The sequence below is a fragment of the Aythya ferina genome, assembly GCF_964211825.1.
Source record: "Aythya ferina genome assembly, chromosome: 15".
NCBI classification, from domain to species: Eukaryota; Metazoa; Chordata; class Aves; order Anseriformes; family Anatidae; genus Aythya; species Aythya ferina.
Window position 1 is genome coordinate 7,495,814 of NC_140314.1, and position 13,506 is coordinate 7,509,319.

At 36.9% G+C, this 13,506-nt stretch overlaps 1 protein-coding gene and 1 long non-coding RNA gene across 2 annotated transcripts in view; one reads left to right on the top strand and one right to left on the bottom strand.

The window, feature by feature from the left end:
* LOC311444990 overlaps positions 1-13,506 on the bottom strand; it is a 28,151-nt gene that overhangs the window by 11,108 nt on the left and 3,537 nt on the right. Inside the window, exon 3 of the long non-coding RNA XR_014698155.1 lies at positions 3,103-3,208. This is a non-coding gene — a long non-coding RNA (uncharacterized lncRNA). The remainder of the gene's footprint in view (positions 1-3,102; positions 3,209-13,506) is intronic.
* On the top strand, positions 7,390-10,055 carry LOC311445192 (parvalbumin, thymic CPV3; the record flags this gene model as incomplete). The annotated part of the gene is made up of 4 exons (XM_084537024.1): positions 7,390-7,450; positions 7,824-7,956; positions 8,379-8,488; positions 10,030-10,055. 4 exons carry the CDS (start codon positions 7,390-7,392, stop codon positions 10,053-10,055), a joined length of 330 nt encoding a protein of 109 aa, XP_084393150.1.

A 13,506-nucleotide genomic window follows, 5' to 3' on the forward strand; every position in this document is an offset into this window, starting at 1 on the left:
CCCTTTTGTGGCAAATCCTATGTGCAAGGCCCTTTCTTATCCCCTGTGCTAGACAAGTTAGTCAGCAGATCACATATGAAGCATACCAGCTGTACTTCACAGAATCACAGAATTTCTAGGTTGGAAGAGACCTCAAGATCATCGAGTCCAACCTCTGACCTAATGCTAGCAGTCCCCACTAAACCATATCCCTAAGCTCTACATCTAAACGTCTTTTGAAGACACATCATTGCACCAAGAAACAAAAGACCATGGCCTGGGTCCGCCTGCACAGAGCCAGGAGCCCAGAGTTCCTCTCTCTTTCAGCATGAGACTCAAAAGTCTGCACACAGACAGCCAGAACAGAGATTCTGCATCTTTTAATCATATCAACAGAATTTATACCACAATCAGTTCTTGTATGATCAAGGTAAAGAGTATTAATTGCTACCACGATTCTAAATTGCTAATTTTTCCCCAGAAATCTTCTTGAAGGAGAAGTGTTTTCCAGCCCTCAGAAGCGTAACTGCAGGCAAAGGGAGCTGCATTTTGGATACAGTAGCTAAAAAGCACTTTGAAAACTCAAGTCCCAGCCTCCATATTGACACATTGGGGCATGTTGTCCCAGAGTAATCAATGCCTTTATCCATCTCATAACTGAGCATAACACAATGTCCACACCTCATAAGATAAGTAAATGCATAAATATTTGTGAAAAAGGTGTCGTAAAATGAAGGGCACCATAGAAAAAGCTTACTATGAAATTAAGATTTTTTTTTCTTTACAGACAGATTGAAATAGCAAGAAGTAAATAAGGAATGAGAAAAATGCAAAATTCCAGTCAGTTCACATTAACTGAACTTCATCCAGTTTGAGCACTGTCTACATTAGGGTTCCGGTTAAAATGTAGGAGTGTGATGATGTTATCACAATTTTGCCATAATATACACACAGCTGTCAAATTAGGTTACAGAAGTTATCTAATTGCTATCAGTACTTACCTAGGCATTACAGTCTTTGTGTTCTTTTTAGACTTACATATATGATAAAAATAATTTGAATACAAACACCCCACTAAAAAACACACAAACACACAAACAGACAAAATAAACCTGTCTTTTACCATTTGGAAAGGAAAAGATTTGGAACTCTTTGAAAGGTCCTTCTTTGGGCATTAATCTTGCCAAAACCTGTCTGACTGTCTCAGATGGCATTTCTTGGAGCTATTTAAGAAGTTGTTTTAGTACTTGTGGACCAAAATCATAATTTCAAAATTATGTGCTAATGCTATAATGGTACTGATGCATAACCTGCTTATGGCAAGACATTACAGAGAAGCAGGAAAATATTAATACGATGTTGGGGATCAATATAATGCTGGGGAAATTACAACAGTACCAAAAATTAAAGCATGCTACATGACTTTAATGAATACTCAGTAATTTGTTCATGCCTTATTGATTAGCCAACAGATATCTCTCCATTAACTTTAATGAATTTAATCAAGGCCCTAATTTTATAGAAATTTCCTGAACAGTGAAAAAAGAATTACCCATCCAACAAATTCACATTTATTATTTTAGTGGCATCTCAGGAGAGTAATAAACTAATGAAATTCTGAGGAATTAGTAACTGCAATCTGATTGCAAGGCTAGAAGTTGTCATTGTCAGAAAATGCTATGCATCTCATCTAATACTATGTTTTATGTTTTCAGCATGTAACACGGGTCACCTGAGTTTCTTCAAGCATTGTACCAATTTAACTGCTAATAGAGAGAAATGCAGACAGCTCAGGCACCTCCTTTATTTAAGCACGCTTACTTCCATGCTGACTATTCTGCCAGGTCTATACAAATCTACAATAACTTCACCACTCACCATTCCATTAGGGACACTAAAAAAATAATGATGAGGTAGATCTGATAACAGCTTCAGTGATCACTCCAGAATGTTAGGGTTTTAGAACTTCCCTGCTTTCAGCATTACCACGAAACAGATCAGCAGAGAAAATGCTGTTTCTGTCTACCAGAATACTCACTTTTTCTTTTAATTTCTTTCTTTCACTCCCCGTCTCTCACTCACACAGGCTGTCAGGTACTGTGGAAAGCCTTTATCTGTTTATCTTGTGCTTTAAGAAAGTTCTTCAAATTGCACCTATAAGGCCACAACTGGAAAGAACACTGCGTGACTACAAACATGCATTCCCAGTCAGCTCCCTTAAGTGAAGTGGAGTGATAAATTCTTAGGTCTGGACTATGGACCCATATTCAGCAGGTATTTCTATGCAACTTTTTCCACCAGTCTAAATATGCAGTCGACTTTTGTCAATGGAATTTTTTCTGCTTCCCCTCTACTTAGAAGGGCATTTCTGTTCCACAAATGACATTCAGTGATTGCTTATGATAAGGTTAACTGATTTATAGGGTAGTTTTTACTTTATACATTATTAAGGGTACATCCTCATATACAACATCCATGTATCATTGACTACTGCTGAAGTCAGTTGTAGAAATCCCACTGTTACCAATGTGGAGAGGCAGGAAACACAGAAATAGTTGGAAACACTTCAGTGTTATTTGCTTTATTTTACTGTGGCTTTGTACTCCGTGGGTCATAGTGAAATACATCCATGTCTAAAAAGCCTTTGGTAACAGTATAGTACTGCTGTACAGATCTGTTACAGGCCACAAAAGGCAGCATCCAGATTCTTTGACAGTCTTTAACCTTAGGCCACAGTTACTTTTAAAACACACAGAAAATCTGAACAACTTAGATTTTCAAAGATCAGTCCATCTCATACTACCTATAATGCTGACAGCAGTCAAAAACATCTTAGATGATTATGTTTAGGGTCACAATGAGAAAATAGTGTTACTGAGTCACAGAAGCACTTGCAAGTGCATTTGAAGACAAGCACATAGCATATATAATGCTAGCAGAGATCTTCCACGACAGCTTTTTAAGTTTAAAAGTATTATGTTCAGAACCTTCTCTATGAACTAGCTATGTTATTAATATTAGCATGTTATCATTCTGAAATTTTCTCATTTACATACAATGATAAGGACATAACTTGAACTGGGGAAAGTGCACACAATACTGCTCCTAACAAACAAGGAATACCTGTCTCTGTTTAGCTCCAGACCCACAGTGCTGTGGGACGTGTCCTGTGTCTTGGATTCAACAGTCCAGATCTCTGCTCAGCCTTCAGGGTAATATCCTCTGCTTGCTGCAAAGGAAAAAAAAAGCTTTGTCACTGAGGCTTCTGAGGCCTGGATTACATCGTTCATTGTAATAATGTGAAGTACAGAATAAAACTCAGATAATAAACCATGTTCTTAAACCTCTCTGCTAAATGTGGTAAAAGCTATGACCCAGCAGACCACTCAGATAAGATTCTGTGTTTTTTTTTTCTACACAATTAAAGCATGTACTTTGAGAGACATCTTGAAGCAGCAAGATGTAACACATGTCATTGCAGAGACCCTTTCCAGTGAGAGCAGCTATATTCACACTGAGATTCTCTGCCATCACCACTGAGACATCAGCATTCATGACCAACCACATAGGTCGACAAGTATCTGTTTTAGTTACTTCCAAGCTCATTACAAAGGCAGACTCTGTTATCCAGGATCATGATACAACTGTTCTAGCCCTAACGCTATCAGGGCTGAAAGATGGAATTGTTTGGGGTTTAGAACAGCTGCTACAGCATCTCTTTACACTACCGTAGCAGGTCTCAGGTTAACACCTCTCCTCTGATCTCATCTGAGACAACTCCTGACATTACTTTGCATCTGCTTCAAGTCATGTCTTGGGTTGATTTACCAATTAACTGTACTTTATACCAAACAGAACAGAAAGAGTACAAAACTAGTCCACAATCTGTTAATTATTTACTGAAATACAACTTTCCTCTATGAATTAGTTAATGGTACTTGATATTTATTTTTTTTTTGTTTTTGTCAGATTTCACTGAAAATGAATTTATTTCAAGGTGAAAAGTAGAAGATTCCTACCAATAACTTAACAATATGAACTTTCCGTATTTTTCAGAACTACATCTTCAAGTTCAGTTCTAGAGGTTTGAAACGAACAAACAAAAAAGGCACTAATATTCCTGTAATGCATAATGCATGCAGAGACATCTCAGGAGGAAAACAACAGAAGTAAGTTATGGAAGTACATAAATCTTAGGAAGAAAAACTCAACAGCACTTCCAAAACTCCCTAGTAGAGCAAAAACAAACAAACAAAACAAAATAAATATTTTTTCTTGTACTTTGCAGGAACAAGTGCAACCATTCCTGGAAACTGCAATACTCAGATTCTGTATCAGATTTTGCACTACTGTAAACTGCTCATTACCTAGCAGCTGCTCTTCTTGTGGAATAAGTATTTTTTTCTATAGCATTACATTTCCTGCATATTATCTTATATAAATTTTTGTTTACAGTTCTTAGTTTTTGAGCCTCTACAGTGATTACAATCAACTAATTTAACACATATCCCAGAAGTAAGGAAAGCAGGCAGATAGTTTTGCTGTACTACAGATTATCTAGTTAAGATATCCCTTTATATAATATAGTCATCCCTGATTATTTCATTCTAATTGTAGTAGAGGGAAACCTGTACTTCAGATGCAGTCTCATTAATGAATAAATAAATACCAGTAACCCTAGATTCTCACCTGTATCAATATTCAGTGACATCAACTTGATTCTGAAATTCAGCTGTTTTAGGCTTTTGTAAATCATCTTCCAGGCAGGATTAGCATTGCTTCCATTCTCAGCATTGAATTTCAAACGTTACAATATCCCAGAATAAGCAATAGTAATGACCCTGTTGTAGCAATTAGCTCACTTCTATCTGACATCATATTTTAATACAACACTCATTCTGATTACTTTACTGTTGTTGAATACTCTATGCCACATGTAAAAACAATTCAGAACCCTATGTGCCACAACACAGAATATAAGCTAACCCAAGGCCATTCTTTGAGCATTTGCTGCTTACACTTTAATACAATGCCCGAATAAGTTGCAGACATATTTTGAACTTGAGTATTATTTACTCACCTTAATCTCATTTTCCTCTATAACATTGGCTTTTAATAATTAGTGAAGTATGACAAGTCAAAGATTTACACAAAGTTAGCAGCTCAGCAAGCAGCGTGTAGGAGCAAGTAAAAATAAAGGAAGGCTACTATAAAGTCCAGCAGTGAAATTCTGTTCTCAGTAGAATCAATAGCATTATTACAGAGGGCAAAACATCATTTCCTGTAAAAACATTTTGGTTATAAAATACGTCAAAGGGAAGCAGTATGAAGACTTGTGAAATCTCTTATTAACATGAGATGGACATAAAGGAGAAAATTCACAATGGAGTGTAAAAATGTACATAGAAGGATGGGAATTATTTCCAAGTAGTTCTGCAGAAAGCAGGTATGCACTTCATTCCTACTGCAGATTATAACAGCATGCAAATCTTAGGTAGGAAGCAATATGAACATACTGTACTAAGCAAAGAGGAAAGAACATTAAATGGAAACATTAAAGAAAGAACATTAAATGGAAAGAACATTAAGAGACCTGAGATCAGATCTTCAATATATACAAATTAGCATTGTTCAATTGGTTTTCTTCAGACAATTCTAATTGGCTTCAGCCTCTTATATCTAATAGGAAGGAGTCCTTCCAGGTCACTATAAACAGTTTTCATACTGAAAGAAATAGAAGAAAGCATTCTTCTATGCAGCTGGTATTTGGGATGCTTTATCATTATGTCTGATTATTTGTGATTTATACCTCCTTTTTTTTTTTTTTTGTACAAAAGAGATATCAAAAAATGGTAAAACTGTAATTAACTGATATTTGCTTTCTCATGTTATTTGTGATTTATATTTCTCTATCCAACTTTACATAAACAGATGCTATGCCTGACTTCTCTCACTGACATTAAATACATGAGTAAAAGCACCACATTCCATAAAGCACCACAATAGCAAAGTCTGATTCCTATGATTTCAAGTAAATCTATTATTGATTTTGTATAATTTAAAATAATTGAAATTATTAAGAACAACTGATTATACATAATCTTCCAAGGATACAGATTAAGATTAAGAACATTAGTTTATTCATCTTTGCTTAGTTACTTGGTTGTGCCATCAAGGAATGCACTGGTTTCCGTTCTAGCCCTGACTAGGGACAGCTCTGTAATTTAGAAAACAGTCAGGACACATGAAATGAAGCCTACTGTAGAAAGATTCCCCTAAATTATGCCACACTTCCCTCCACCCCAGTGACATGTTATCTTTGTCAGGATGAACTGTCACCTCAAATCTTTCATCTCCAACTTCCTTTATGTGCTCCAAAGGACAGACTGACTTCAGGAAACCAACCTAGTTCCATTTCATAAGGTTTTGACTGCTGGAGTCAACTTCCAGCAAGCAACTGGAAGGTCCAGAGGTTAACTGAAAATCTTTAGCACACTTGGAGTTGGAAAGGCTATATTTTGATGGCAGAGTCATACTTAATTAATCCCAAGTGGATTTATTAAAAACATTGCACTTCTTGTCCATATTATCTTAGGATATAAATAGAATGAAAAGTTTAATTAGTTAAGGAAGAAATTTGAGCTAGGTCTCAAATCTAACATTTGATCCATGAAACAGTAACCTAAGTAGCGGTTATTGTCACCTTTTGAATCCTTTATAAGTCAGAGTGGCAAGCCAGAGCCAACAATACTATTTTGCCTGGTATCTCCTCAGCTCTATTTCCTTTACCTAGCTGAGCAAACTATAAAGGTGAGCAGCTGACTTGAGATTGGTTAAATGATGTTACTGTGTAGAGCTGCACCAGTAGTAAGTACAATACCCATTGCTCTAAAATTTTGATTGCTGGAATTCCATGTGGATGGACCATCTGTAGATAAGTATGTTTTCTTTTTATTCTTCAGAACTGTTGGGGGAGAAAACAGAAGCAAACATTCTTGACTTTATTTTTTCCCACTGTCTATACTGTTATTTGTATTGCCAACTGCCATGTACTTCAGTAAGAGTCATTGATAGATTGATGGCAATATTGAGTTTAATATGATGTACTTAACCAGGATGCAGGTAATAGCTTAAAAAAGATTTTAAAATTGTAGATCAACTCACAATACTGTTTACGCGATCCATCTCATTTAGAAGTATTATTTCAGCAGTACTATTTTTACAGAAGTAGCGTACTAGATCTTCTAATTTACTTAGGAACAGCAGCAATTTCAGTCTGATCAAATAGGTTCATCTAACTTTAAAAATCATTAGCCAGTATTCCTCAAAACATAGAAAAAACAATTTGTTGTAAGATGCAGTTGCATTTCATAAATCTGTTTGCAATATATTATTTTGAACAGGTTTAACATGAGCCTCACAGACATTCTAAGCCCTTCTGACATTGCTGCTGCTCTGCGGGACTGCCAAGGTGAGAAAACAATTAAAACTCTAAAAATCTATTATTTTCTGTAACACATGGCAAGTCTAATTCAGTCCCAAATGCATACTGAACAAGCACATACTCAACAGACTTCTGTAGTCTCTTTCCGTAGCAGCTGTCACAGTGCATTTGTTCATGAGATTTCAATTTGTGGGTGGTTTGAGATTGTTTGTAACCTATCGCCCTGATTTCTTGATGTTTACCTGGGCATTATTCAGTATAGCAAAATGTATTCTTTGTCAGCCTTCACCTACTGTTCATGTTTAGAACAATTAAAAAGTAACAAAGCTGCATCCTCAGACCATTTAGGAGCAGTAAACATAGTGGTCTGGGGTTAATTTATTTATTAATTTATTTTCAGCTCCAGATTCCTTTAGTCCCAAAAAATTCTTTCAGATCAGTGGGATGTCTAAAAAGACCAGCAGCCAGCTCAAGGAGATCTTCCGGATTCTTGACAATGACCAAAGTGGCTTTATCGAGGAAGATGAGCTCAAGTAAGGATTTTCTGGGTTACTTTGCCTAGTAAGAGCCTATCCACAAATTACCACTTTTTTCTTTCCAGAACTGTTCCATAAAGGGGTGCCTCAGGTTATGCTTAATATTGATAAACCCTTCACCAGATTGTGGATGGTGCATTTGAGCAGACAATCCTGACAGTCTAAGATAGATTAGTAAATACCTGCCATTACTGCGTAGTATAGAAAAAAAACAACACCTCCTTGGGGCTGGATTTTGGTAGCGGGCAGAATTCAATGTATCCGGGCTGGACTTACAAAGCAAAACTGTACATGAAGAAAATTTACCCTCCAGTGTTTGTAGTAGATAATCTATTTACAGATAGCTATCAGTGTGATGATACAGCCAACAAAAAATTGTATGCCCTGAAAAATCATAATCAAAGGTGCTTCCCACCTAGGTATTTCCTTCAGAGGTTTGAGTGTGGAGCCCGGGTGTTAACTGCCTCAGAAACCAAGACTTTCTTGGCAGCTGCAGACCACGATGGGGATGGTAAAATCGGGGCCGAAGGTATTTATTTCCATATATAACTAAGATCCTCAAGGTGTGTTGTAAGTGATGCGTGATTCTCTTTTATATTGATGGCACGTTAATGTACCTCCAGTTAATTTGCTGAAACCCTCTCAGTACTGACCTGTGTGAGTGCAGAACTGGTACCTGACCTTACAGCTTCATCTCAACTCCTCATGCATGAGTAAGTCAAAAAGAAAAGAAAAAAACCCTACCCAGCTTCCTCACCGCCACTGATAGATTTCCAGTTGCTTTGCAAGGAACAGCTCCCTTTTTCTCCTCCTACCTACTCTGATGTAAAGCATCACCAGTTCACTCGTGCTACACGCATGTGAAACGAGGACAAGAGAGCCAGCCCTGCAGAGCAGAATCACCAGCACGTACAAAGGCTCATGTACAGCAGTATCTCCCTAAAGGAATTCTACTAGTTTCAGTGAAATCACTCTTAATGTGCAGGAGCTAGCAGCATGCAGTTGACTATTAGTTTTGCATAATAAGGAGAACAGCATGATCGAGTGTCACCGCCCCGACACGAGATACCACAGAAGGCTGTGCGTGCAGATGGAGGTTATTTACCTCCGGTGCCGGGCTACGCATCAGATAAGGAGCGGCTGTTTTAGGAAGCAGCAGATTGCATCCACCCCCTGGAAACACTGCTGTGGTTTAATGGCTGCTCAGCACAAAAACCTCACCATCTCCTAACACTGTCCTTCTGGGTCTCATTTTGGATGGGAAGCACATGCTCACAAAAAAGGCTTGGAGCCAACGGCAGCTTGTCCCACGCGAGAAGCAAGCTGCCCAGCAGGCGTGAAAGGAGTTTAGGGAAGGGCACGCAGGGAATGTGCTGCCGTGCAGATTGCCCAGCTCACTGCGCCAGGGGCACAGGACTCTTCTGTTCCTTCTTTGGAAGGAATTAAATCCAGTTCCTTAGGAAACATGCCAGAACAACCACACATGATTTATGAAGCCATCTATATATTTAATAGAGTCTTTCTGGGACAGGATTGATCAGATGCTCTTAACTCACAGAAGACAACTTAAAAAAACCTTTCTAATGCTGGTATCTTGTTGAACACCACAATACCACATGAAGCTTCACACATTTTTAGCTTTATCCTCTCATCTAAATCAACAGTTCTCAACTGCTGAAGCACTACAAACAGCTAGTAAGACACAAGGATTCATGTTTAATCCTACCTAAGGTCTGTTTATTCTGATTCTACATTGGCCATTCCATTAAATTTGCCAAAAATAACTATTAGGCAGAGAAGGCTACAACTACCCTGGGCACTTATTATTCCTTATAAATGTCAGCAAATCACTGCCTTTCCATCTGTTGTTTGATTAATTAAATTTGTCTGCCTAAACAGGAAATTTAGGCAATGTCTCTCTTGCATGCAAGTTTCTTCCATTCTGATCATTTATCAGGTAATTGCTTTCTGTCTATTTCGATTCTAAATCTCTTGATAAGCCATTAATCTTTTCCTCCTAATCCTTTTATTTTACTATTTCTACTGTAAATATTGTCTTATTTTTCACAGAATTCCAGGAAATGGTGCAATCTTAGAGGTTCAAAAAGACCAAACAGGATAGAATTGGGATGAACCTGCAAGAAAAACTCAGAAACCTTGAAAATCAGCAGTCCCTTATGTATTTATCTTGACAGTGTCTGTTATTTGTTCACTGACTTAATAATATAATGAAACACTAATTCATGATTTTTTTTTTCATTGTGTGGACCATTTACCGTGTTCTAAACTCTACCAGACACTTCCCTTAAAAATATCCAATAAAAATAATTACTTACTGCAACTTGTCTGCTTTTTTTTGAACAATAAATGGAAACATATGAATTCTTAAACAGAAAGTGTTAATCTCTCAAAGATCTTAATGTTATCAGAGCCTCATATATAGATCTGATTGAACTCAGTGGGAGTTCTCTCTACAATAGACTTTCTGTATTAAGCTTGAAGTCCTCAAAACCCTCAGTTCTTAGGCCAAGACTAGGGGCTCAGATATAACTAGGAGGTAGGTGAAGAGTCATCTCTTGTTGACTTCAAAATGAAAAGCAGTTTTTTTATTGTATTTTATTTTTTTTGCCTAGGAAATGGTTTCTACATGAGAGTGTTGCAGTTTCAAGCTGTATTTTTTTACATTAACCAACCAAGAGAAGTTAAAAATTGTATGTTTTCATGCGGAAAGAATTTAAAAAAAGGAAAAAAGCCTCTGTGGACTTGAGGCTTCATATAAACTGTAAGGCTTTAAAAAATAGAGGGGAAGCAAAAGATGTCCTTCTTTGTGGTATTTTTTTTTTTTAAGCTTTCTCAAAGGGAGGACTAAAAGTGTGGAGGAAAGACTTGTAGAAATGCATGTTGAGAAAGCTCCAACGTATTCCAGCTGGTATTTCTGGGCTATGTCGCCTAACATAATAGTAATTGAGAAATTCCTCTTAGCCTCAAACACGTTCATCACTGAAGCAAAAACATTTAAATACACTAAATTTTTCTCACTAGACAGCAGCACAAACGCAATCATGATTCATCCTTGAGTACTCACCTCTAATGCCTTCTCTACAGCCAATGAATCTTCTGGGAGCCAAGCACTGAAGAACCAGCCAGAAAAATTTACTGCTTTAAACACGTGTACATTACCCTACACCTCTTAACAGCTGATGGTTAAAAATAGAATTTTTGTCCCATTTCAAAATGTTTTAAATCACCTTAGTTTAGTTATTCATACACTGGGATACTCAGGATATGTGAGAATTTAAAATGATTGTGAGATTTTTCCTTTTATTGTGCAAAATAATAATAACAAACTGATAAAAAAATTAACACTGAATTTAAATAATCTTTCTCAACATGAAGAAATGTTCTCACCTGCCAAAATTCCCTGGAGCATCAAGGACTTAAACAAAGCTACTCAGATTTACGTGAGGTAAGGATCAGACCCATGAAGAGATTCTCATAGCATAAGATCACACGATATTCACAAGAAATAAAATTTCTTCTTGGCAACAAAACCAGCCTGATGACAGAAGGGTCTTGGACTAGATCACATGTAAGTTACAAACCATTCTCCATTTCACTGACAATTAACTTTCCTGACCTTGACTAACCATATTACATTAAGCAGGAAAATGCATGTAAAAACAAAAAAGCCATTGCACTCTGCATCTCCTCTCAACATCTCAGCCTCCTCACCATGTTCCTACACAAAGAAACCCAGAGGCAAAGTACAAATTCTGTTATTCTCCACTAAGATGCAACACGCTGCTGGAGCCAGTCGCTGGACAGGAGGTGGACAGAAGATTTATGCACTGCCCTGACCCAAAACAAGTTTTTCAGTGAAATTAGAACTTTCTTCATTTTCCAGAAAACGGAATATATTACAGTCGTCTGCATTAGAAGTTCCTGTAAAACATCTGAGCTACAAAACTTAAGACCAATCAAGATGCCAACAAAAAGACTAGGGAAGCATCTTTTAGCCACTAGCCTGATATGTATCTTCTTTTACCCAATTTATATGTAAAGTCTTTATTAGAAACTTGTGCATCATTACTAGCTTGAAACATGCCTCAGTTCTTTGTATATAGCTTATTATTCAATACAAGTCAGTACCAAACAAGAAAGATGCAAGTCACTTACTCTGAGCTATTTTGAAATATATCTAGCACCCCAAGTACCGCAGTTAAAGGAATCCTTCCACACATTTCCATCACACACACATAAAAAGTACCTTGAAAAAAAAAAGTACCAAAGTACAGCAGCTACTGCAGCAGATTACTGGTTTCTGTGGGAATTTGCATTTTAATTAAAGGGAAATTCTCTGACGTGGGATTTCTGAAATACAAGAAAATTTTAAAGTAAAATCAACTTATCACTTCCCTGGGATCCCTCAGGTGCTAAATCATACTTTCAAATGCTGTTGGCCTTGTCTGTAAAACACATGAAAGTGATATCTCAAATTGGATTTTCTCACTGACAGAGATACCATTCTGCTCCATGGCCTAAAACAAAGTGTCATGGCTAAGCCTCATTCTACAGACATGGTACATTGAATTCTGATTGCTTTCAAGCAGGGAGGGAGTTGTAACTTAGAAAGCTCCCGCACAGGGGCCTACTGACTGACAAAAAAGGAAAAATATCTTACCATATTGTAAGGACACAGTAAGTTGCATTATTTATCACACTATTGGTACACACCGAAGAACATGAGCAGCTAATTTCTACAATTGTTGTAATAAATGAAATGGAAATAAGGGCTGCCTTTATCAAGCATACTCAGTACAAAGATTTGCCCAGAGACAGCATTCAGAAATCAGCTACAACTAACAATCATGTTTACAGACTGCAATAAAATTTGCAGCTAGTTACCAGAACTGCCACTTGTAAATTATATTCTAAAACTTTTTACTGGGTACAACTATAAAAATACATTTTTAGAACATACTTGGAAATACCAGAATACCTATGATTCCATTAAGAATACAAGTCTCTTTAGTTCCTTTGCATGTTTACATTATTTACACCACAATACGCTAAAAATATCCTGTCTGTGAACAGTTAAAATTAAATATAAAATGTAAAAGAATAAACAGTGGCCTATTCAACATCTCAGCATGGAAAAAAAAAAAACAATACCATGCTTTAAATGCATCAACCTATGACATAATTCCTCATGTAATTCTCTCTCTTTTAAGCCTTGCTGTGATCAGCAGGGAAACAGCTAACATATTACTGTTAATCGTCTTCAGTGCTGAAATCCTTTTACCTGCCTAGCCCCTTCCTCATCCACTCTTCCCAGCTCTTCTTTCATGGGTACTACAGATTCAGTCTACTGACAATGCCTAGGCTTTCCTAGCACATTAAACAAATCAAAACATTTAAATATCTCCAGTTTTTCATGAAAGTAGGATTTTTATTTTATTTTATTTATGCTATTCAGTGACTCTGCATGCTTAACCATAACCAAAACTAGTACAAATTTACTACCTTCCACTATGGAATCTTGGATTC